The sequence below is a fragment of the Sciurus carolinensis genome, chromosome 2, assembly GCF_902686445.1.
Source record: "Sciurus carolinensis chromosome 2, mSciCar1.2, whole genome shotgun sequence".
NCBI classification, from domain to species: Eukaryota; Metazoa; Chordata; class Mammalia; order Rodentia; family Sciuridae; genus Sciurus; species Sciurus carolinensis.
Genome location: NC_062214.1, coordinates 135,327,822 through 135,353,858, shown reverse-complemented (window position 1 = coordinate 135,353,858; position 26,037 = coordinate 135,327,822). Strand labels below are relative to the sequence as shown.

Below are 26,037 nucleotides of genomic sequence, written 5' to 3'. Positions count from 1 at the left end.
TGTTCAACTGAAATTAGATCTCTGGATTATACTTATTAAAATGTCTCCTTATTTTCAAATCTCTTCCTTATTTAATTACTGCTTGGGACTGAAAGCTGCACAGAATTGTTAAATACCCTTAGACCTATTTATAGTCTCTTCACACGGGTGCCTTGAGCACACTCATTCAGCAAAGGTCCTGCCCACCAACCCACAAGTTGGGTTTGAATTCCCACCTGGCTCAGGGGTCTCTGACTGAGAGGAGGAAGATGCTGAGCTGGCCCCGTCTTCTGCTGTGCCCTGCGAGAGGAGACCCCGCCCAGGTGGGAGCTTCATGCCCAGCTGCTCTGCCATCTCCACGTGGTCCCCAGGGTGGACATAGTCAAAGACGCTGCTGCCTGTCAGCTCCACCTAGAGAGGGAAGAAAAAGGGTGGGAAAGAAAGGTGTCACAGGCTTTTCCATGTTCAAATTCAGCACCACAGTGATTCAGTTTCTGAGCAGAAAAGGAAACACTCAGGCCCTAGAAGCAATTCTTGTTCGAAGGCTTCATCTTCAAATACTTAAGGATTCTTGAACTTGAAAGTGAAAGACTTTTTTTCTCATGTATTTATTTAGCAATTGTTTAGCCCAGTTTTTCTTTCATACACTGTTGTTTGCATAAAACCAAAACATCCTGTGAAATGTGGACAAGTCTGCCTTGCGTTCAGCTGTTTTATCCACGCATCATCAAATACTTGCATGTTCAGTGTCAACTGGATGATTGACTGAATTCTACAGTTTTCTTATTGAGAAATTTGGGCTTTGTATAAAAACAGCTATAGAAAAAGCCAGAGATAGCAGATGAGTATTTTCCTTAAAATACACAGATTTCCAGGATGTGGTTTATACATACCCTCTTATTTCTATGTAAATTTAAACGTAAGGAGTGTTGCTTACAAATATATGCAAAGGCATAATGTTTTCATTAAATATTACTCATTAGCACTGTAATCATATGGAGAATTTTCCATGCAAAAGAGGTCAGCTGGGGTCTGAAGCAGCCATTTTTTTTTCTGCTGGTATCAGCTTGTTTTGCCTTCAATCTAATAAAATACATGGTACAAATCTCCTTGAGGGCTTTTTAAAAAGTGTTTTCTTTTGTGTACTCTTTGAATTAGGCTGACTATGAGCATAGAGAATGAACATGAACTGTTAGAAAAGAGGCCCCTCCCAATTCAGCGCTGTCAGACAGGACCCCTGTATCTGGGTCGTATGCTGTCTCAGGGGGCAAGGATTGGCTTTACCTCTGAGTTCTTCCAAAGCTCTAACTTTTAGCTCTTTCTAAGAATAGCAGTAATGCTCCTAATGTAACATACTTGGGTTAGGTGTTAGAACAGGGAGAGGTGCTTTTGCAATAGGACAAGGAAAAGCTTTCTCCTAGGTCACTAATGGGTTTCCCAGTCTTCTGGGGTGTAATGGTCTCAGGCCAGCTATGATGTGCCATGGAAGCTGCCAGAACATCACATTGTCACAAGTTTCTTGGTGAATATTTACCTAGAGCCTTTCCTACTTCATATCCCTTTCCCTTTCCTGTGTAATATCCAGCATCCCTCCAAATTCCACCTGAGTGCTTGCACTCTTTTTGCTGCCCAGAAGGAAAGCTGGCTATGGGCGAACTGTCACAGGGAGCGAAATACTCAGAGCAATTATTACCCTCAGAACTCCAAGTCCCAGTAAGATGATCAAATCTTCTGCCAGACACCATTTGATTAAAATCTTAACAGGCTACACATCTTCAACATCTATCAATTAACAGAGGTAGAGCCAGAAAAAGAGGAGGCTAAATTCAGTTTGGTTAATAGCTATTCCTGAAAAAGGCTCACTTAACTTTTACCGAAAATGAGGTACTTTCTCTCGCTATTAAATTACATTCTCCCACTGTATTACTCCACTATTGACTCTATCATTTCACAATACCTACTTCCTCCACTTGGTATTGTTGCAGAGAGTACATCGGGATTCACAGTGATCAGCTCCGACCCTCTGGGAGGGGGGGATTACACGGAAATAATCCCTTTAATGTGTGCCTTGCCTCTAAGCACTTCACACAGCAATAAATGGGTAAACTGACTTTGAGCAATTAAGAAATTAAATGAAACTAATAAAATGTGTGTTTTAATATTTCTTGATAGTTATTTTGTTTGGGGATTAGTGAATATGAGGAAGCCGCTCGTTTTACATGGAGTCCAATTGTGGCACTTTCATAAATATTTTTTGTCACTTTTCTCAAACTCTAATGGTTTTCTTTAATACTTCAAAGTGTTTTTTGGCACAGACCACAGATTGTGATGGCAGGACAAGTGGGATCTAAAAGAGATTTTTAAGGAGTCCTGGTTGTTGAATATTCATGTATGCCAGTCTACAGAGAAGAGGAATAGCCCGCCGTTTCCACAACCTGATCTGCTTTGATGTGCAGGAACTTCCTTTCCATAGAACAATGTCTTGAGTGTGGCACATGAAGAGAAGGACTAAGTCACAATGTGCCATATGGCATTATGCATGCTGTGGACTCTCTCTTCCAATGACCTCATAGATTCCCCCAGCAAGACATCTCAGAGCTGAATACTGATTGATAGGCTGGTACAAAGAATTTGACACTGTCATGGTCTTCATGCATTCCTGTAGTTAAGGCCATATGGTTTAGTGGAAAGCACAAGATAATTGGCGACATGATCTGACTTTGAGATCACACTCTTTTCCTTTTCAGCTGTGTGACCTTGGACAATTCACTTAACTTCCTAGGCTTCGGTTTCCTAGTCTAAAACTGGCAATCTAGAACTGGTGTAAGTTATGGGCCTTGAGAGCTGCCATGAAAACAGGACTTATTTTGCTGCTCCACAGACAATGAAAATCCAATGAAACCAGGCAGAGGAAGTCCCTTTCTGAGACTTAAACACTCTAAAATGACAGCTCTCGTTGTTGCTTTTTGACTGATAAGAATGGATGGCACACAAATGTATATTCCAAGGTAACTTGGGGTTTGGGACATCACTTTGGGACATCACTTTAAACAGGATATATGGCAGGGCTGACATGTGCTTTGAACCTTAACTCCAAGAATGACAGTATCAGCAGCCACCTACTTGTGCAGGTACTTTCTATACTTTGCTTTGATAAACTCTCATATAATATTTTGAATTGGCGTGACTTTTCCCATTTCACAGGAGAACCTGCATATTGGAAAAGGCCAATGGTAGAGACAGAAGTGGTTCAAAGTCCATTGACTTGACCTGTTACTTCTCAGGCAGCAACATTTGCAGTCACAGAGGCTAAGTATGGACCTGTGAGCTTCTTTCCCTTTCAGTTGCACTCTTGGCAGGAGAGAATACGGAGTGTCATGAAGGCAGGAAGCTGAGGGAGGTAGCCTGACAAGTGCCCCAGGGCTCCGGATATCTTGGACTCTTAGACCAATGGAAGGAACACAAAAGGGCATGTACTAAGCCAAAATAGATGTGGGGGTAGACAAAAATCTACTCAGTATTCACCTCCAGTCATCACGTCATCACCACCACATCACACATTTATCTAACACTTTCAACATTTCTCTTACTGATTCCACTTAATTAAAATTTAGAACTGAAAGAGAACTTAAAAACCATCTATTAATATCCCCTCATATAACTGATGAAAACTGTAATTCTGAGAAGTTAAAATGCTTTTTCAAGTTCATCCAGCTGTGTAAAGACAGAAACAAGGCTATAAGCCCAGCTGACTCACACACAGTCCACCACTTTTTCTCACTTAACCCTTGTCTTTTGTTTTCCTCAAATGAACACTAACTAGGTAAGTCAGACTAGAAATCATATTTCCTGTCACTTAATTCTGTGCCAAAAAATAGACTACAGAAAGTAAGACTGAAAGTCTTTTTACTTGATGAAGAGTCATTACTTCATGTTAGTTTCAAGTAGGAAAAATAAATAGAATCTAATCCAGTGTTAATTAAGTACTTTCAGATCCCCAGTTACTAACTCTTCCAAAACTTCTGGTTCCTTGTAGGTGGTGGGTCTATCACAAATGTTTGTTGAATGAATAAAGGATGGGAATTTAGGCCTGAAAACAATTCTGCTTGTTCTTTATTTGTTTTGAGCACATTTAAGTTGTTTTTAAAATATTATTAATGACATTATTTTTATAACATTATTTATTTTATAAAATGAGTTACAATGTAACATCATTATATATTCATTTCCAATAAATCTTTACCAGATGCATTAAGACTTACACCTTCTTTTACAGACTCCGACTGAGTTTACCTGAGGACAGAATTGTATAAATACTGGGAAATGCAGATTTTAAGGAACTGTTTAAAAAATTATGACCATCTTTCATATCCCATTTTGTTTCCAATCTCTGACAAAACTGTTTAGCTAGTTAGTTTCCAACTTCCACACCCCTCTATCCTCATCTGAATTATAACACAGTTCCACAAAAATTATTTCTAACTTTCTCTTCAAGTTACCAAAAGTAGAAATTTATTTGATATTAATTATTGGTCCTATTCTTAAGCCTTCACAATGATTTCTATAGCTTCCTCCTTTTCCCACCAATAGTGTACTTTTCTATTTAGTGTGAATTATGTTCTAAAGTAAATGTGAAAACCTCTTCATTTTATAGTAAATTCAATCACTTTATACAATAGTTTAAAAATTCCACTTTCTGTTTATTAAACTCAAGAAACAGACCCATGGGTCTTTGAATGGTTTCCCCAGCACACAAAGGACAAAGAAGTGTGACTGTTGCCAAACTCACCCCCTAGGTCCAACTTTACTACAGCTGAGTCACTCTAAAAGAGCATCTTGCATTGCTTAGTATATTGTAAAATAGCTGAGAACACATGGCAGCAGATAGCAATAAACAATCATATCCAGAAACAACATTTTGCTTAAACTCTTTCTTCCTGGCTTTCTCCATCCAATGCTACCATAGATTTCTCCCAAACCAGAGCCACAAGTGCCATCTGGCATTGCCTATAGTTACACTAAACCACATGGCCTTCCTCAAATTTATTTCACAGTCTGTTAGCTTGCATGTCATTTGCACACTAGACACAGTTGATTTGGTAACTCTGAAGTTTCCTGGGAAAAAAAGTAATATATTATACAGTGGTTTGAGTTGACTTTTCCATGTTCGGTCATTGTACCCTGCTGGTAGATAGGATGGGGGACTAATTTGTCTTTTCATACATCAAGCAAGCATGTCAATAGCCTTTGCTTGGTCCCCTGGAGTTAGTAATACTTTTTTAACTATGGCAATGTACTAACAGTGCAACTCATTGAATTTAGTCCCTCTTTGAAAGGGTTTGGTAAAAATGAGGAATAAGCAGTGATACTGTAAGTCATCTCCATTTTAGAACCACTTAAGAGGAATTTTCTATACAGAAAGATCATAGAACCTATTTTTAAGATATTTCTTTAAAAGTACTTCAGTTTTAGGAATAATACAAAGTTGATTTTTATCAACTAAAAAAGGTCATTCAAAACCTGCTATTTAAGGTAGAATGCCCTAAACCTTCTAATAGATTTTTTTTCTGTTCTGTTTTTCTTGAGGACCTTGAAAGGACTTGAGGTCCTCTTGGTTAAGCCCCTTTTCAGGTGTCCTTTTGCAGCTAGGTCCACTTACACAGGTGCTGCCAACTATATTTGAATAGAAGGTCATCCCTGAGAGAGGACTATGTTAGTGGTAAGTGCCCTAGAAAGCTAACTACTAGGTAAGGCTTTCAGATCCACCAGGAGGCCCTGACATCCTACTTAGAAAATCCTGACCCAGGATCAGGTGGAAATTCTATCTCACCATAGCAGGTTAGAATGTGTAGCTTTTGGGGGTCACATTTGTGTTACTGAAGGATAATAAAGTGATAAGAATAAAATATAATAAGATACGATAGCTTGATTAGCATAGGTTTTCTTTGGATTTACTGGTATCTTAATGCCATCTTCATAACTTCCTACATATTGCAGAACTCTGCTGAATATTTATGAACTGTTTTGACAGAAACTTGATGTTCTTTACTGCTCTGTCTCATTCTATGTATTTGCTGACTTATCTAAAGAAAAACGCATAAAAGCATTGGGTCTGTTACAGAAATATGTGTATAAATTAGTAGAACAAGAAGAAAGAAAGGTTCTATATCAGAACGATGAGGTAGAATGAAAAATCCTTTCAGTGTCATCAAATAAGAAAACGAATCCACTCTCTTTTTACAGATATGCTAACAGAGATTTCCCTTAGAAGAAGCTGAGCTAAAAGATACCACATCGTGTGTTTATTTTATCTTCAGAAATAAACATTTCGATTCCTGTGGGAGTCAGTGAGGCCAACTACATTTTATTTTTTGTTTTTATATACTTTTCTATAACCCCTGGAGTGGCTGCCTTGAGAATTTGCAAAAACAGCATCCAAAGACATACTTTATAATCACTTCTGAACTTCAGTTAAGAAGTACCAGAAGATCATTCCAGGGGTTCTCCTAGTTCTCAGGAAAAAGGAAAAGAGATGGTTGGAGAAATGGAATGCAAGAGCTGAAAGAGCCCATAAAGAGTGAATTGAAGATCCTGATTTGAACTTGGGCACAGTTATTTGCAACAATGTATTTAACACTGTCATTCCTGATCAGGCAGTAATTAACACTGATTAGTAAATATTCAAAAGTATTAGGTCAGTCATTCCACACTCAGAATCTAATAGAATGTGTTTAAATACTTATAGAAACAGTCTGTGTAAAATAGACCTACGGACTCTTTGAAGCCTCTCCAATATTTTTTCTAGTAAATAAATTATGTTGTATTTAAAATGTTTTGAAATCTCGATTCAGGTATACTTCCACAGGCCATGTTATGGAAGCAGAGACTTTAGAATAGTTCTGATATGTCAATATCCTTTTTCTTTCATTAAGAGACACCAGTTAAAAGAAAAACCCAGAGAATGCCTTAATACTGTGGGGACATTACATCATAGGAACGAGCCCAGGGATTTGTGAAATCAGAAAATTTTAAAACCTTGTTTTACAAGGTTCCTATAGTTTTGAAGTTTTAAAGTGTCTGTAGGGCAGGAAAGGCCAACTTTTTAGTATTTATCACAGTGCTGGGAAGGAGAAAAAGGATGCCATTGGAGGTTACATCATAGTAAAAAGTGAAATGATGCCAAGAATGAAGCATTAATCTCATAAGTAACTGAAGTCAATCTCGCTTTTCTGAAGATCAGACAAATAATAAGTTGTCACTTTCAAAGCCACTTCATTACCTTGATGGTAAGGAGACCAATCAACATAAAATACTTGATATTGGCATAGTTAATCCATTATCCTCAAATTTTACATGGTTCAATATTTGTCATTTAAATCTGGATACACATTGAGATGTATGTTATGCATAGCCAGACTTCAGTATCAATACATCTCAGTTTTTGTTTAATTATTTTTATTAGTCTCATAGTGTTTTGTCCTCTTTCTTCTTTTGATCATGTGAACAAGAAAATATTTATAAGATTGAAATGTAAATCTTTCCTTGATTCTAAACAGCCTCTCTAGCCTAAATTTTTTATTGGTACATTGTAATTATTCATAATAGTGGACAGTCTCTGTATTGTAAAGAATGTTAACTAGTTTAGGAAAACTATGATAATTTGAAGTTGACTTTTCCATTTAGTTTTGAAAATTATATAGGGTGATTTTATTTTGTTCTAATCCCAGTAAAACATCATGGTTTATATGTCTAACACCTTGGATATGGTTAATGCACAAAATAATAATCTCATAAATAATAAATACTAAAATGCATATGGATACTACAATTAATCACTCCTGATCATTTTTAAAGGGGCTGCTGTATGATGGAAGATCGGCAACATTGGCCCTCACCATGAGTTCAGTCATGATAGTTTAGTGACACTGTTGAGAGAGAAGAAGAAAACAAAGTAAAACTAGAGGTTTAACCACAATTTCTCTGTACACCTCAAGAAGTCTTTATGTTTAAGAAAAGTATCTTGCTCAGTTGACATCTTGGTTTCTCAGACTAGTGCATTATGTAAATGCCACAGCTGCTATATTTGAAATAGCTGGCTTGCCTTTTCCATGTATCTGTGAGGGGGGGTCTTTAAAAATCTCATCCAAGAAAACCACGAAGTATGCAAAACTATTTCAGCAATGTTGGAAAGTGAATGGTTAGCGCATGTCAGGACATTTGGGAGCTAATCCAATGAGAAGAACAAGGAGGTATAAAATTCTCTGTGCCTGTGATCAATTACTGATACATCTAGAATCTTCCCTGTTGAGATAGTTAAGTAAATCTTGGAAATCTCTTGAATGTCATGTGGACACCATGGCCCTGGTGTATAATTCATTTGTAGTAAATTACCATAAGAAAAAGGGCTCTGTACTGCTACTTTATTTTGGTTACTGTAACTGCTAACTGTGGTAGTGTTTGAGGTTATTTTCTATGAAGCAAGTCAACACCCTGAGCACTCTCTAGGTGCTATTTTAAAAGAATAAGTTAAATTCACAACTGTTTAATAACAGACTGTGAGTTAGTCTTGTTACAATAGAGAATGTAAATAGAACTGGCAAGTAGAGAAAATTGGTCAAAAGAAACGCGTCATTCCAGAGGCTAAACGCAGTGCTTGTGTTCTTTAAGATATTTTTCAGGGAAGTGTGGTGGTGGAATGGTGGAGGGGCAAACTCTTTTGAGAACCTGTTGTTCTGTCTCACCAGAAAAGTACTCTAGACATACACATACAATTTGGCATTTTATTTTAGGGGTTTTAGACACTCATGCTGTTTACTCATGAATATTCTCAAGAGCTTTGTCCCTTAATATGGTAGCCACAAGCTAAGCATAGCTTTCAGCACTTGGAATGTGACTACTCTGAATTCTAATATGCTGGAAGTGTAAAATAACACCAGGTTTCAAAGACACAGTACAAAATAAAAAGAACACAAACCATATTATATTTTGGATATGTGAGACTGAATTAATTTCACTTGTTTGCTTTTAAAAATGTGGCTACTAGAAAAATTTAAATTACATGTGGTTCACAATATGTTTCTATTGGACAGTGCTGCTGCAGACCCAAGAATCCCTGGACTAGAGCATGAAGTATTAGAATACCAGGAAGATGATGTGAAGGAGAGAAGAGGTAAAAGAGAGTAAAACACATAGAAGCAGACGGATGTCTGGAGAATAAAACGACCAAATTTACAGACTTAATCAATCATCTGATCAAATATTTATCAATCCTTTGTTCTTTGTAAGGCTACATTTGGGGCTAAGGGGATAGAAAGAAATATGAAAACCTGGCCTCTGCCCCCAAGGAGTTTACCATCTACTTTGAAGAAGAAAGACAAACATGAAGTCAAATGAGATGACAAAAATATATCACAACACAATGTAGTCTATGACTAATTTGTGATGTGAGCATATTAGAATATTGAGACTGAGTTTTCTCCCAAGCTCTTTGGGATTTCCTTAAAATGGACAGTCACAGGCTTCCAGGGATTCTGGCTTCACTGATCTGGGCTAAAGCCCAAATATTCTGCATTTTTAGGAAGTGATACTGATATTGCTAGTCCATGACCCACACTGGTATGGATGTGTCCAGAGATGATTGTGAACCAAAAGTATCTGGGATAGGGACTCCCATTCTGGCTCCACACAAACAAGAGAATGAGAAAGGAGAGTTGGCTTAGATGGAAAGATGGAAGAAACTTAAGACACAATAGGGTCCTAACTGTACTGGATCTTATAAAGGCAGAGGTGGTACCCCACTGTGCTTAGTTAAGCCTAGGGCATTGGGCAAGCATTAGGTAGAGGACTCAGTAAAGGCTAAGTGATTGATTTTGCTTTCAATAATTAAATGATCTATGCTGGTGTTCACTAACATTTTCCTCCATTAAATACTGAAGAACAATTTTGAGTAATCATTTATAGGAAATGTCACATCTCATTTTTCTTCTCAAGTCGGTATTTTAGAGACATTGTCTTATCTTAGACCTAGGTTGAAATAATTGCCACACTTTGAACTTACTTTGTCCTCTAAGACTCTCATCTCATTGTTCCCATATCTGACACACTCAAATGGACTCTTTATGATTGATGAGTTTTTCCCCTCTGTATGAGCATTAAATCCATGATGTACTTTGCTGGTTTTAATCTATTTTCTTCCTTCCACTAAGAGACTTTTAATAGGCTCATGGTCTTTTTTACTTGACCATGAATCTGGCAACAGTGGTATGGCCCAACTTCTCTTCATAGGGCAGACAGAAAAACAAAAGAAGAGTAGCATCTCAGTAGTACTCTTTTAGTTGGACAAGCACATAACTTCAAGGGGTGTGATCTATCACAACCCCAAACACCTTGTCTAACTGCATGTTTCCATGTCATCTAGAAACGGTGGCAAGGCTCATTAACTGAAAGACTCTTTCAAAGTTTTTATCCAGGATGTAAACTAACAGTCAGCTACTGTGAACACTTTCCATTCCATAAGAGAAGCACCGGCACGTTGGAAATTAGCCAGATAAATCACCTGTGGTATGCCGCTTTACTGATTTTAATTTAATTTACCAATTCTTTTTGACAAGCTTTACATGTAGTTACCGAAACCTTCAAGTTTTACCATACCCTATCAGTTTTGCTTTAAAAAACAAAAGAAGGACACAAAATACATTGGTTGAGAAAGGTTGGGGGTGGGTGGGAAGTGAGGGGTGAAAACTTATCAAAAGTAAAATTGGATTAAGAGTCAATCAAAATCCAACTGTGAATTTATCATTTCAATGAATTTCAATGAATGGTTTAAAATCTGTTTGAAATCTATTTGAAAATGAATATGTAATAATATAGACATATCTCCTTTTCAAAGCCAGTATTGTCAGATGTATTCTGAGCATTATAATTCATGAACAGAGTAGATGACTATTTGAAAAGTATTAAAATGAGCTGACTTTTCAATACAAGTGTCTTCACAATAAGTTTTTCTATTCTGGGCAATTCAGAAATGTAGACAATTGTGGTAGAAAAATAATATGTATTGTAATATTCATTGTACAGTAGTAGTGTAGTAAGTGGCAATTCTGGACATTACAAGAGACACAAGGATTATTTTCTGTGATTGCACAGAGAATACTTGGATTTCTTGTGAAGCTTTTGCATTGGAAATGAGATTCATCAGTCTGAACGGGGCAGGGTTAGAGCCCTTAGCAACATGCTTATTTTGTAGAAGGTCACTCAATAATAACTTCCTCTGCCCTCCAAGCTTATTAAGACTGACTGGCATATATTAATGAAAACACCTGATTCTCCAACCATAAAACCCAGACAAAGACTTTATTTTAATATTAAGGAAGGAACCCTTAATTAGCAGGGTTTCAAAAATGTCAGCTTCTTCTATTAGCTGTTCTGGTCCATCAAAGCCATAATCCCTACTGTCAAATTTCATCACATGATAGACAGTTTGCCGGCTGTCTTTTTTTTTTTTTTTTTCTTTTACTGATCATACCGACTGAAGCTTTTAATTTTTTTTTTTATTTTGCCATCACATTTAACAACTCATTGTGCATTTGCCTGTTATACTTTTGATTTCACTCTGTGCTTTCAAAGAGTCTTAGCACATGTCAGCTAAAGAGGGTGGGGGGAACACTGCAGAAACACAAGTATTACATGTGAATACATATGCATTCTTAGACGTATAATTAAGGACTCTTGGAAGACCTGGGCTTGCTTATATTGTTTGCCTTGGAGAGTATGTAAATGTGCTGTCCTGAAAGCACAGACAAATAAAACAGCCTCTTAGATGATTTCCCATTTTTTGATGTGTCAAGGAGAAGAGGGAAAATTCTGGGGAAGAACCCAGGCTCTTTTAAGATAAACATTCATCACTGTTAACCATCAACACACCTGCCTGTTGCAAGGGATTCATTAGTACATCCATGGCTTTGCATTGCCCTCCAGAAGCAAGATAAAACGACTGCATCTAGCAGGACAGAATAAATACGTAGTTCTTAAAGTATTTGTGTTTTTAATCTGATTCAAAACATTTACTGTTGATTAAACCCTTTTGCAAATGGAGAAGTTCATGTCATCCATACCAAAATGCAAAACACAAAACAACATCAAAACAAGGATGAATCAAAGGTTCATGAGCAACACTTTTGAACACTCAATTGCAGTTTTTTTCTTTATTCATAAATGAACACAGATGCCTCAAAGGTAAGAATATGCGTGTTTAGAAATGAGTTACAAGAAATGAAAGCTGGAGAATGAGCTGAAGGAAGTGGTTTGGACTTGGTAGACTGAACTGCTAGAAACTATTAATGAGAATTGGAGACTTCATCAGAGAACACAGCTTGTTAGAGCACCATCTGACTTCGCTGAAGCAATGGACAAACTGTTTACTTTTATTGATACCTAGGTATATATTTCCCATTTTTAGTTTAACATTTGTTCCCTCCTAGAGTCTAGACCACAAAACCTATTCCTCTTGTAATTTGCATATAGTTTACTTATCTCATTCACTTCTTCCAAGTGGAATAACAAGCTCATATTTGAGTTTAAGGAGAGCAACCTTTGGAGGAGCTGGGGCAGTCTCCTATCACCATGCAAAATGCTCAGGGGTTTCATTTTACTAAATTCCCTTGGTTCCTTTGTACCTGGAGATACTTTTTGTTTCTATCATTGACCATCCTTTTGATTTTCTTATTGTCTGTTCCATTGTCTCAACAGTCCTACATATGCATAAACACAAAACAAAGACACAAAAACTCAATTCCAATTCACTAATGAAACATTATCACTCTAATGGTACTTTTTTTCCTTTCTTACATTAAAGAGAGATTATTGGGGTTTGTTTTCTGGTAACCTACTAGTGAATTTATTGCTGGCCCTTCCTTACTGTCTAATGGGTTTGGGTGACTGTTCACAATTACTTTTAAGTCTCTTATAATTTTAATTGCATTTTTAGGAAATGAAGTCTCATATCTGAGACTGATGAGTTCCTTCTTTTTCTGAACATTTAGAAAGGTACCTCTGAGCTGGCTTAGTAATGTATGCCTGTAATCCCAGGATCTCGGGAGGCTGAGGCATGAGGATCAAAAGTTCAAAGCCAGTCTCAGCAACTTAACAAGGCCCTCAGCAACTCAGGGGTCCCTGTCTCTAAATAAAATCTAAAAAAAGGGCTGGGGATGTGGCTTAGTGGTTAAGCACTCTTGGGTTCAATCCCTGGTACAAATAAAACAAAACAAAACAAAACCACCTCCAAGGCTAGCAAGGTAGCAAGGCAGACAAGACACACTTCTTACACTAGAACATGAGAACATTTGGTGGGGTATTTGGGATAGCCAGATCCAGTTTTATGGCTACTTTCAGACAAAGTGAGTTATTTTCTGGGAAGTTTTCTATCACTTTTTCATGCCCCTAATAGAGAGTATTGGTTTTAAATGTGGACTCTGGAGGCAACTGGCTTGGGATCAAAACCATTACCATCCTTAGGAAAATTACCCTACTGTTTTCTCAAATATAAGTAGAGCAAAGATAATAACGGTACCTATCTTCCTGTTGTTCAAATTGAATGAGATAATGCATGCAATGTTCCAAGCTAAGCGAATCTGCCATATAGTGAGATATCAATGAGCATAAGTGTGTATTCATTCACTGGATATAAGTTCCCTGAGGACAGAAGCCATATCTGCCTAGTGCACAATGTTCCACATGGATGTTAAAAAAATGAATGAATGAACAGGTGAGTGAATAAATATTGGTACTAGTTTATTTTGAGAAATGAACTGATTCTGAAGGGTGTGCTGATTTTTGAGGTCCTAGAGTAGTAGGATGATTTCTCCTTTATGCTTACCCACTGATTATATTAACAAAAGCCCATGCTCCAGCTATCAATTCTGATCTTTTGGGACTTGGAATCAAAATTCTAGAATACATACTACAGATTCAACAAAACTACTTGGTCTTGACTCAGAAGCATATTAATAAGCTACTAAGTGGGTGATGGACATAGGTGTCATGTTGAAACAAAAGACAACTGCCCAGTGGAATCATGGGTGCTTTGAGTCTTTGGATGAAAAGTTTAATTTCCTTCCCCAACTTCTCCCTGAGGCTGCAGATAGTTTCAGGTAATTCACAGATTCTCTGAGCCTACCTATGAGCCAAGGGTTAAAGAGTCCCTGGAAACCTCTGAGGTACCTCTCTATTACTTTCCAACTATAGCAGCTCTATCTTGGTATATTTTATTTGGTTTTGGTCATTCCAAATTAGCCTAAGTTGAAAAACAGTAAACACTGTCAAAATAGTGAGAAAACCATAGTCTCAGACTTGTTGGCATGCTACAACAACATACTAGAAGACTACCTCAAGGGTGTATGAAATCAAAGTTGTCAACATAGAAGAAAAAGACAGAAAGACCAATTAAATTAAGTTGCCATTATTAATGTAAAAAGGCATATCAGGAACCACTAACTAAGACGTCACTCTGAGAAGCAAAGGCCTGTTTTTCCTGCTCCCTGACCCTGCCTTCACCACTGATTCTTAGAGTAAGGGCAGATAAGTCTCTGTACCATTTTTGTCTCTCAACTTTTTAACTTGTTACCTTGAAGAGATACTCCCTGCTTCTAATGATGGAGAATGAATAATAAAATGCCTATAAAATGCCCTAAGTACATACCCAATTTCCCTCAATTGACACACTGTCTGTCTACTTTCAGCGGAATGGAAGCCTCAAAGTGAAAGAATCCATGGCGGGGGGAGCACGTGCAAGGTTTGCTGCCTTTCAGGCTGAGACATGGGAAAGAAGTATGGTTGGCGTCCTAGAAGATCAATACCTAAGACTTGCAGGAGCTTTGAGGAAGGTGCACTTGGAGTAAGAGGTGATATCTGGATGGAAAAGTCAGTGTTTCTATCACTTTCTGTAGTCAAATTGACAACCCTCATGTGAAACAGGATGTTACCCAGTGACTGAAATGCATTTGGCCAGTCCCACTGTAAAAGGGAACCACTAGTATCATATTTGCATAATGCGGATAATTAATGTTTGTGTATTTGGACAATTTTATGTGAAAAATAAATTCTATGTGGACTTTTCTTGACAATAGACAATATCAAATACAGAAAATTGGGCCAAGGGAGATAGTATTGTGGGGACAGATGAAAGATACTGACTTCTTCCTTTCCCAACTCTCTGTCTCCCCTTCTCTTCAAATGTGTGCCGTAGGAAAATTTTCTCTAACCACTTTTCACCTCCTTTGCACCCCAGTCTCAAAAATGTCATACTTCTAAAGAAAATGGAAATGGTTTATTCTATAAACTTAAGGAAAACTCAGCTAAGTGTATACTCATATTAAACCCTTTTCCACAATTCAGGCTTCTTGAAGATATCTGTGATGATATCTTATTTATCTTTAAAGTTTCCAAGGCATCTAGTAGTGTGCTCAATAAATGTTGGTTCAATTAAATTGATGGCCTCCAATGTCTTTCTTGTATGTTACCTCTCTCCTCTTTAGAACACTGGGTTGTTATCATTGTGGATCAGACCAAAAACCTGAGATTCAGAACTTAGGGAATCTGCACAATCTCACAGCTGCATTAGTTGCCAGGTCATGGTTAGAAAGCGGTCTATATCGATGATTTTGCTCTTTTTTAGATTCCACATAAGAGTGAGATCATGTACTAATTTTGTTTTCTGTGTTTGGTTTATTTCACTTAGTATAATATCTTCCAGGTTCATCCACATTAGTGTAAATGGCAAGATCTTATTTTTTAAGGATGAATAATATTCCATTGTATGTGTTATATATTGGTGTATGTGTGTGTTGACATACATATGTGTGTGTGTGTGTGTGTGTGTGTGCGTGTGTATACATACACATACTCACTTCTTTATCCATTTCCTTACTGACAGAAACTTATGTTGATTCCATGTCTTAGCTATATTATAAATAATGCTAGAGTAAAACGGGAGTACAATTCTTTCTTTGATATTGACTTCATTAGGATAATGGGCAGGGGAGTAGGGGAAATGAAGAAGCTAACAAAATGTTCAAAGTTTCATTCTACAGAATGAGGTCTAGAAATCAATCGTATAGCATGGGGACTGTAGTTAATAATAATGTATTGCATACTTGAAATTTACTAAGAGAGTAGATCTTAAGTGTTTTCACCCCTCCCATACACAAACTATGAGGAGATGGATATGTTAATTAGATCAACTGAAATAGTCAGTTCAATATGAATATGTATATAAAAACAGCATGCTATAACCTTAACCCATTAAGTCCCAAAATTTCAATACTGCAAACATAATAAATATTCAAATATTATTTCAAAGTTACCATAAGTGGTATATTTATTATTCAATTTAAGTTTTTATAAATGTTCCACATCTGGGACAATAGGACAAAATAGGTTAAATGTATTCATTTGCAAAAAAACTTATGAAGTCAGTCTGCTGCACATAATGGTGACATCCGTTTTTTGAGCCACTGTGTTGATTGGAGTCAGGCTTGCATTTTGGCTTTGAAGTTGGAAAAGGGTGGATTAGAATCTCAGCTCTGCCAACTTCTGTATGACCTTGAAGAAGTCATTTAACTTTATAAGCTTCTGTTTTTTCCCCTGTAAAATGGGGATTTTACAATTTAATCTCTGGGTTGAGGAGGGAATTAAATGAGATAAGCAATGTCATTAGAGTATAGTGGGGAGTCAACATCTGGTAGCCATAGCGACAATATTATCCCTACATTCTTTTTTCCTGAATCAATCGATAGGGGAGGTCATATATGCTACACAGTTAGCACAATACTTAATTCTGCCAATTATTTAGAAATCCCCCAAACTTCCTAATCTTGTGTTTTCAATGTATCTCAACCACAATCCTCTTCAAGTATGTCTACTTGTGAGAAATCTGATTAAACAGTGGGAATTTGATACTAAGCTTATTTTTTGCTTCATTAGCACAATGGTATGAATATAGACAAGGGAGAACCTTGGAATGCAGCTGAGGCAGAACCACCAAGTGAGAAAACTGGTGGCCTCAGAATGTACTTAGACTATGTTCTCATGAGTGGTACCCATAATAATTCTTGCCCAGAGTGAAGGAAAAGAGGATGTGATGTTTGTTTTCAAACAAATAGAAAACCAGATGTAAACTTCATGATTTTACCCAGTGCTGTGGTTTTCTGAGACTATGGGATGAAATATGGAGACATACTACTTTGGAGAGACATGAGGAAGTTGAATAAAGAATCTTGCAACTTTGTGCTTTTCCAAAAAAGCTGGTACAGGGAAAAAGCAAAAGAAAACAAAGTGATCAACTAAATGGAAAAGGGTCCCTCAGTTCCTGCATCATCTGCATCTTTTTTGGAGGCTGAGTTAATACCCCTAGTCCTATATGCATTTGTAAGGTTTCTCTCTCACTTGCTCATTCTTTTAGTCACATATTTTGGTTTTCATATGCAGACAAGAATATTAGTAATGTACTATTAAGTGTTCCTAGAAATTACCTTCTACCAGTTGGCTGGGTATGCATTATTACCTTGTTGTGTAAAACACTTCACGAAGTCATTATGCACATATGAATTAATCTGGGGAAAACAAAAGTATTCAGTTGACTTACTGCTTAAAAAAAAAAGGCAAAATGCACTAACAAAGGTATAGGTAAAAAAAAAAAAGTGCTATCATTTGTTTATTTATTTATAGTCCCAGCTGATTTGAAAATGTACTTGAGAAAATTCAGACACATACCGTATACCTAAGACACATGGAAAGAGCATGCAGCAGGTAGCTTGGAGAACTGAGCTCTAGTCTTCATTTTGAGACTCACTCTGTTGATTGTGTAATGGTTATTTCTCCAAGTTCATAGGTAAAAGGAAGTTCAAGAGGAACTTGTGGAGAATTAAACAGAAGATCTATTTTACTTCTTTGAACATTCTCTTCCTCACCTGTGAAATGGAGTTAATAAACTTGCAAATTGTTTTGAGGGTTAAATGAGATTGTGTGTATAAATTACCTCAGCAGTAGCCGGCAAGCATATGTACTCAGCAAGTTCAAGTTTTTCTCCCCTCTCCATTTTAAGTTTCTTCTAATTTAGAATACTTTGGAATAATCTGGAACATGTAGTCATTTTCATTAGCATTGTTATCAAATAAGACTATTGTTGCAATGGATACAACTGGCATCCATTTCCTGTGAGTGACTAGACTCACACCTTTTTTTTTTTTAAGTGAGGGTCAAATTGACTCTCATCTTTCCAGTGCTAAAAGAAACCCCACATAAATCACTTGGGACATAAATATTTATTCATCAACAGTTGGCTATTCTGCAGCATGGTGTGATCTGAACACAATTTGAAGGCAGATGGTTTATATCTTTTGAACTTAAAATAAAACTCAACAATAAAGACAGAGGTAATGACTAAAGAGTTTAAAATGTGCTTTTGTTGTTTGAAATGCTTTAGAGTTGCATGGCCTAAATATTTGGGAACAATAATTTTTAAGAAACTTAACCATTACTTTTTTTTTCTACCATTATAAAAGGTTATGACATAAAAAGTGTACCTGGAAGTCCCAGCAGGGGAACAGAAATTTGTCTAAAATGCAAAGACTTTGTTAACATTGGCAAATCAGGGTCAATGTAGCAGAATTAATATAATTTCAATTTTTCTTTGTGTCTGTAATGGTTTCCTATTATCCTGATAAGTGGGCAGCCATTTCACTTCTTTTATTGATATAGCTGTGAAAAAGAATTAGATTTCAACACTTATGTAACTGAGATTAATTGATTGATTAGATTATTAATTAAATATTCCATTAAATTTTCTTTTGAAAAAAAAATGGCATAGGATTGTGGATTCCCTAAGGTTTTTTCCCCTAACCCATAGAAGAATAAACAAGGAAATGCATAACTAAACATTGTATCTTATCTTGTGAGAGATAATTAAGCAAGCAGATGCATTACTATGTAGAAAATTTACTCACTGCCGGCTGTCTTAGACTACCTTGATCTAGCATCCTGGTACAGGGTGAGGAGACTTTTTTCCTTTGTGAACAACCAGCAGAAATTAGTAAGCTATGAGGAAAACATCTGGGACCACAAACCTAGGCACATCTATTTCTACACATTAACTGGCCTGTTTTAGTTGGGAGCAAAATGATTTACTTAAAACTTCTAATCATGCAGTATTTCAGGGAACTGTGGAAAAATAAAAACAGCAAGTGGCCTTTCAGGTAACCCATAATTAAAAGCAATTTTGAGCTGTCTTTTCAGGGAACCTACCCAGGGGAAGTATTTGCTACCTGTTTGACCTTCACGATTGTGAGTCCTTGGCAGTGTCAACGACCCTCTGAACTGAATTCAAAACTAATCTCTGACAGAAAAAGAGAAACAGAATTCATGCAAATCATATTAATTCCAACATTTCCCCAGTGAGCTGGGTATAAACTACAGCCTAATTAAATATTTTTTAACGATGTGAGTAATTTTTGCCAAGGGGCGGATTCAGGGGAAAATTTAATATGAGATCACAAAAGCTGTTCCCAGCGTTGATTCTGTAAATTAATGACTATCTGCCTTATGATAAAAACATGCTGCCAAGAATGAAAATGAAGTCGGCAAAGCTTGCTCTATTTGTCTAACAACCAAATATACAGAATGCAAAACTTTAAAGGCAATGGGAAATTTCCATTGTGTTTGTGTGATATATTCAGGATAAAGAGGCACCATGCTGACAACCCAATAACCAGCTTTAAGGCACTGTCAACAATATGGGGCCATTTTTGGATAGTTGTCAAGGTCCAGGGACATATTTTAAAGCAGCTAGTTAGTTAAAAATTTATATGCAACTTGTTTCTAAAAGAGATTCACAATAGCTCACAATAAGAGACATTTACAAACAAGCAACAATGTTAAAGGCGAAATAAAAGGTCAAAAATATATCAAGGGCAAGTGCTCAAATGATTTTGTACAGATGTTGCCAGCATCACAGCTCCATGGATTCCTTCCTTAGACTGACCATTAAACAGCTTTCCATACCCATCATGATCCTCAGGGCAGTTAATTCTGGAAACCTGAATTGGATTGCTGTCCAAGGTCATGGGGGTGAAAAATGGGGGTGAATATAGCAAGCAAGGGGATGATGTCAACACAGCCTTGGGCAGATTACTGCCTCTAACTCTATAAATGGCAGTGGACAAAAGGTGGCCTGGAAGATAAGGCTTTTCTTGTCCGCTTATGTCCACTTTGGGAATGGAACTTCCCCTTGTGTTCTGACTTCAGTTTTAGGCAGCATTTTCACAAAAAATCAGCTTGGCACATGCTATAGAAAAGCAGGGCATGGTACTTGAATCAAAGCCAGGGAAAAGTCCCTCTTCTCACTTTGCTTTGTGAGGGCAACCTGCTTCTAATGACTCCTGTAGTTAACACCCAGAAGTTGCCGGCAGTCCCTTGTGACATATGACTTGGGCTCTGCTAGCCCCTGGTCACCAGGCCAGCCCATCACAAGGGTTTTAGGAGCTATATTTATTTAAATTTCTGTCAGTGCCCAGCACTGGAGATTGAATTTACAGTCTTTCAATTAGAAGGTCATCTGTGCTAACTAGTGCACCACTGCCTCATTATAATCATAAAATTAGTGAGAAAAGACTGGCATGAGTAATTCGGAAGCACTGGTTTCAAAGGTGAAAAGGTGCAGTTTCCTCAGGTTATAGCAGAGGAGGACGCAACAGCAAGCTCCTGATCAGTAAATATGCCCATTTGGAGCAAAGAGAAGTCCTTGAAGTCCTTGAGTCCCCTTACCACAAAATATAAGGATGCTGAGATCATTGTATGAGACTACATACAAATACTCATAGTGACTACATTTACTGAGAGTTTTTAAAAGTGTTCACACATAAATTGTCCTTGTAAATTAAAGTAGCAGGAATACCTCCAAAGCACAATTTTTGACTTTAAACTCTATTTGTCAAAGGTCTGAGTTGATGATTAGTAAACAATTAAAAAAGAAACAAATTCCAGAAATTCCAGGGAGGGCTGTGGAGTGCCCCCCATCCTTGGTGATATAAATAGCAGGATGCCATGATAAGCCTTATCATTTTTAAACTTTAAAATAACATGTCATTGATGTTATTAATTCAATCACTGGACCCTACTTAATGAGTACAATGGTTATTTTAAAAAGCAGGAAAAGTAAAATAAATAAACCACCAAAAGCAGGTTCATCCAGAATTAAAAGGGAAGGAAACAGGCAAACTACCTTGATTGAGCCTTTACATCTGTCAGGTACTTTTATATCAGTTTTCTTCTCTAATTCTCATGAAGACTTTAGGAGAAGGAGGTATTATTATTCTTGATGTATAAATGGGGCAGTAGAAATGAGAGAAAAGGCAGAGTTCTGACTTTAACTGAGGAACAAGTGACAGGCCCACATTTGACCTCAGAGGTCATACTTGCTTCTTGACAGAATTTGTAATCTACTTCTGTATGTTAATTGAGATGGTGCTTATTTAAAAATACATTTCACTTTTCCTAAGCTAAAAAGAGAGTCTTCATGGATTTTCTTAACATAAAAGTTAACAATTTAAAGAAATAGATCCAAGAGAAAAAAAAAAATTTAACTTCAGTTTTCAGGAAAACTTGTTTCCCACCCCGACTAGGTATGGTGTTATCCTATGTGCTATGGGGATACCCGGATGACAAGACAGATCTCTGCTCTCTACTTGTGAAGCAGATATGCAGCCAAGTAACTGCTTCACAAAAGCATGCAATGAGCTCCCATTCAGGGGGAAATGCAGTGCTCTAAGGGGAGAGAGGAAGATGGCAGAGTGGGGCCCTGAATTAGTGCTGAGAGGGAAAAAGCAACCGAGGGGAAGTTGCAGAAGGTGCTATGATTTCTGCACAGGAGTTATAAATAAAATCAGAGAGCCAGAGAAGTGGCTGTAGGCCAGCCTGCCTTCAAAGAAGAGGGGATGACCACAGTCTTCATCTGGCTCTTTTCCTCCCTTTGTGTTTAACGTATCACTTCCCTAGTCTCTTACCAGGCCTCCCTGACCCTTTGCTCTCTCTGTTCTTGTGCCATGTAGCTGGAATCCTTGGGCTTTGAATGAGGATGGGAGTTACTTAAAACCTGTTGGTTCTGGACTGCATCCTGCTCTGTCATCAGCAAGGACCTAAGTCCTCTCAAGGGTTCACCCACAAAGGACTAGGTGGTGCTCTGGGCAGGGGCCTGGGTCTGACACCAAGGAACTGACAGAATGAAGAAAAGGAAGGAAAAGATTTTCTCCATCTTAAATCCCCCTGGAAGGGAATGTCTACCAGTGGCAGCAGGAGCAGCGTGAGGGGATTTCTTTCATTCTGTGGTCGAAGTGCAGGGGCCTTGCAGAGGGCTGTGCTCAGAGGACAGGAAGATCAGAGGTGAGGTGATGAATAGCATGCATGTGGAACAACGACAGATCACTTGCAACGAATGTGTGATGACCCTCCAAAGCTCAGAGCTCGCTAGAGCTTTCTTCTAATTAAGGATAATCCAGAGTTATCATGCTTGCTTAATTATTTTCATGGGTTTCTTTGAGGTTTTTTTTTTTTTTTTTTTTTTTGGTCTGCTAGAGGGATATCTCTAGCAGTCAAGGGCAAAAGTTGATTTACCTCCAGAAAACACACGTCAGGAAATAAGTGCTCTCTTGCCCCACCACTCCTGCAGCATCAAGGACAGGGTGCACAGTCATGATTCTGTATCAATCCTCCATGTTAACTGGTCAGATTACCATAGCACATTCCTCACCTGCAAGCAACCTCTTATAAGAAGTTGGGGCTTTTAAAATGTGCAAGATTTCCTTTGCTCTTCTTGCAGTTTTCTCAAAGTGAGGTCTGAGGACTACCTGTGTTTGTATGAAATGCAGAATGACTGGTTTTCTTAAAAAAATATTCCCCCTGGGGTTCCTACAATGCACAACGAGGCTGTCTTATGGGACACTGGATGTTAAACAAGAATTCTAGGGCATTTTTCTCACATTAACATCTGAAAGTCATTAGTTGGGTGACTTGAGCTTCACCAGAAAATTTGCTCTTCAAAAACTTCTTCCCTGGCTCTTCCTGTCCTCCATACTACATAACTTATTCAAACGTGGTTTTTCTCTCTGCTATCAACCCACCCTTAATAGTAACAGAAATAATGCTGCTCTATTCGTCCCATTCTTTTTTGCACACAGTCTGTTTCTTGGAGGCTTTTGATTTGGTGTTTCCTTCTTTACACTAGCTTCCTTCCCTGCTCCACCCCCCTTTTGACCTTTTTCCTTTTGCTTACCTCATAATCACTGAGGTCAGCATGTTTTCTCTGTCTGTATTCTTATTGTTTTTCACATAATTATAAAATTTAGCATAGTTGTTTCATCTCATGAAGCTTTCCTTATATAGAGAATAAAAAATAAGCTTCAAAGTATATATCTGATACAATAACCAACTTTCATTGGGGTGTATAAAACAATCTTTTGGTCAAAATCTATGATAAAAGTAATGTTCCTATGTCTCTATTACTATCTGAGATGGGAATGGCATCTTTTATACATTTCCTGTAATACCATACTATTGGCCTCTGAGACATAGTAAATCAGCTTATGAGTGGTTTTCAGCCCTGTGCAACCCTCTGTGGCATAAGTATGCTGGTTTTTCCAATGTCATTTTCTCTTGAGCTAGGTCTGTTAGCTGGCAGGGCAAAACCATCTTCTCAGGTGAAGGCATCTGGCCAGCAGCTCTAAGCGCCATGTTTCAGTTAAACAAGCTGATACATGGGTAATTGAGAAAATGGGTTTGTTTTGCATAGTGTTAATTGTCCACTACATCTAGGACAGGAGGTGCATGAAAAAAGACACTGTCAGAATTTTGGAGCACTTTCTTGAAACCAGCAAAATGCTTTTGTAGAAGGGCATTGTCTTTGGAACAAATATGTAACCTATAGGCCATTGTATGTTTCTTTGGGGATTGAAGGCAAAATAAGGACAGTTTGGGTTAGAATGACCTCATGTCCCTTATTACTTGTACAAAGTACTTCTCTCCACCTCCCAATTTTAACTTCTTGGGAACTGGGTACTTATAGGATGAGTTCCTCAACAGAGGAAACTGCAAGGCAAGGGCGTTCACAGTTACCTCCTGTTTGCTGGGGCAACACAAGGCCTGAGCATCAACAGCATTGACAATTAGAGTAAATTTAGAGCGGCGGCAGTGGCAAAAGTGGGATTTGGAGGCATTGTTGATGATGATGGGTTATGTGGCTGAATGAGGGCGGTTTGGTTAAAAGACCATCTGGGCAAAACAGGCTAACTGCCTTCCTATACACGGAAGGGTGGTCTACGGGCATCCCTTCCCTCTGAGCCTGGCTCCATATGAGCACTGGGACATGCTCAATTCTGCCAACCTCAAGACAGAAACACTTTGTGCCGACCCTGTAAGCCAAACTACAGCACTTAATTAGCAAGCACAAAATATATGATTTATACTCATTTGGAATTCTATCAATTGGGCCTTCAAAGATGATTTTTATTCACTTTTCATTAGATTTCCATAAGGCCTTCCTTTCTAGGAGTTTAATATTAAACAAGTTTTCAATGAAAAATGTTCTGAAACATTAAATAGGTGAGAGATGGAAAAATGGCACAGGAAGAAATTATTTTCAAAAAGCCACACAATTGGAAGAGCATATACTTTTTTTGGGTATGCAGGAGTGTTCTTTGGTCCTAGGTCATCAATGAAATCTCACTTGTAGCAGTTTGAAATGGAATGATGTAGATTCACAACACAAAGCTGGTCACACCCATGATATCAGCTCAGTGTCTATAGCTGGCAGATAGCCCCCAGGTGAATTTACCTCTGTAAATGTGCTTCCTGAGGGTCTGGCAACAGGGTCCCACAGCTGTTCATCAGTCTGTCCCCTACTCTACTCTGAGTCCTAAGCATTTTTGTAACCTGGGGGCAAAAATCAAACTGAGAGGGTTGACAGAGGAGAAAAGGTGGCAGGGGAGGTTAAATAGGTTATCAGCAAGGAAAGGTGTTCAGTGACTATAAATTAATGAATCCATCTTTCTTAAGACACCGGGAAATGATGCTGAAGATACTTTTAAAAAAGGAGTTAGCAAAATATTTTGTACAATGGCACTGTCATATGAGTGGATCTGTATCTACAGATTTACACGGTTATCTGAGTACAAGAGTTCTAGAATTAAAAGAAAAAAAATGTCCGTAGGAGGAAAAAGCAGCAGAAACCAATTATATACTAGAACAGGAAGATGGTGACCTGGGATGGAAAGGTGAGACTTTACGACTCAGGACTGTTCACTCCCCAGAATGCTTCTGAATCTGGCTTCCACTTAAGCTACAACTCTGAGGCATCCTTGACATTGTGAAATAACGACTTGGTGCTGAGTCAGAGGGTGGAATTTTCAGTGTAAATAGGAGTTGTTTCATGCATTTAAAATTAAATTGGTTCAAGGTGAAACAATTGTTGTTAATGAGATGGTAGATCAGGAAAGAATAAAGACCTGCTAGTTCTAAAAGCAACAGAATGACCAACGACTGATCTTGACTGCTTTTGTTCCTTAAAGGGACAATGTGGTATGAAATAGAAGCTATCAAAACCGTATTAAAGAGTGATCAAGTGATCCTAATAGATTTCTAAGATGCTGGTCAAAAATGTTACTAAATAAAGCTTTCTTATTTTCATGACCCTGATACAGGTGTCTTTTCACTATTTTGTCAGATAAATATGTTATATTTATATAATATAAATAATTATATTTATATTTATATTATAATAAATCTTATAATAGAGTGAATCAATGCATTAATTTGCTTACTGTACAGCTTCACTGTATGCATTTTAGAAAGATTTATGCTTTGAAGGTACTTACACTATCTAGTTCATTAAGCAAGTTAGTGTGTGGTCATTCATTTCACACAGGTAGGCATTAAGACATGAGGACATAAATACTACCCATGAGAAGATAATATACTTTTATTTTGTAGACAACACTTTTTCAAAGTATTAAAGTCCAT

The 26,037-nt window shown here is 37.6% G+C and overlaps 1 protein-coding gene across 9 annotated transcripts in view; it reads right to left on the bottom strand.

Moving 5' to 3' along the window:
- Npas3 (neuronal PAS domain protein 3) overlaps window positions 1-26,037 on the bottom strand; it is an 829,271-nt gene that overhangs the window by 124,336 nt on the left and 678,898 nt on the right. For all 9 annotated transcript variants that reach the window (XM_047540503.1, XM_047540505.1, XM_047540504.1 and 6 more), the window contains one exon: window positions 216-390. In XM_047540503.1, the coding sequence (XP_047396459.1) occupies window positions 216-390 (175 nt within the window). The remainder of the gene's footprint in view (window positions 1-215; window positions 391-26,037) is intronic.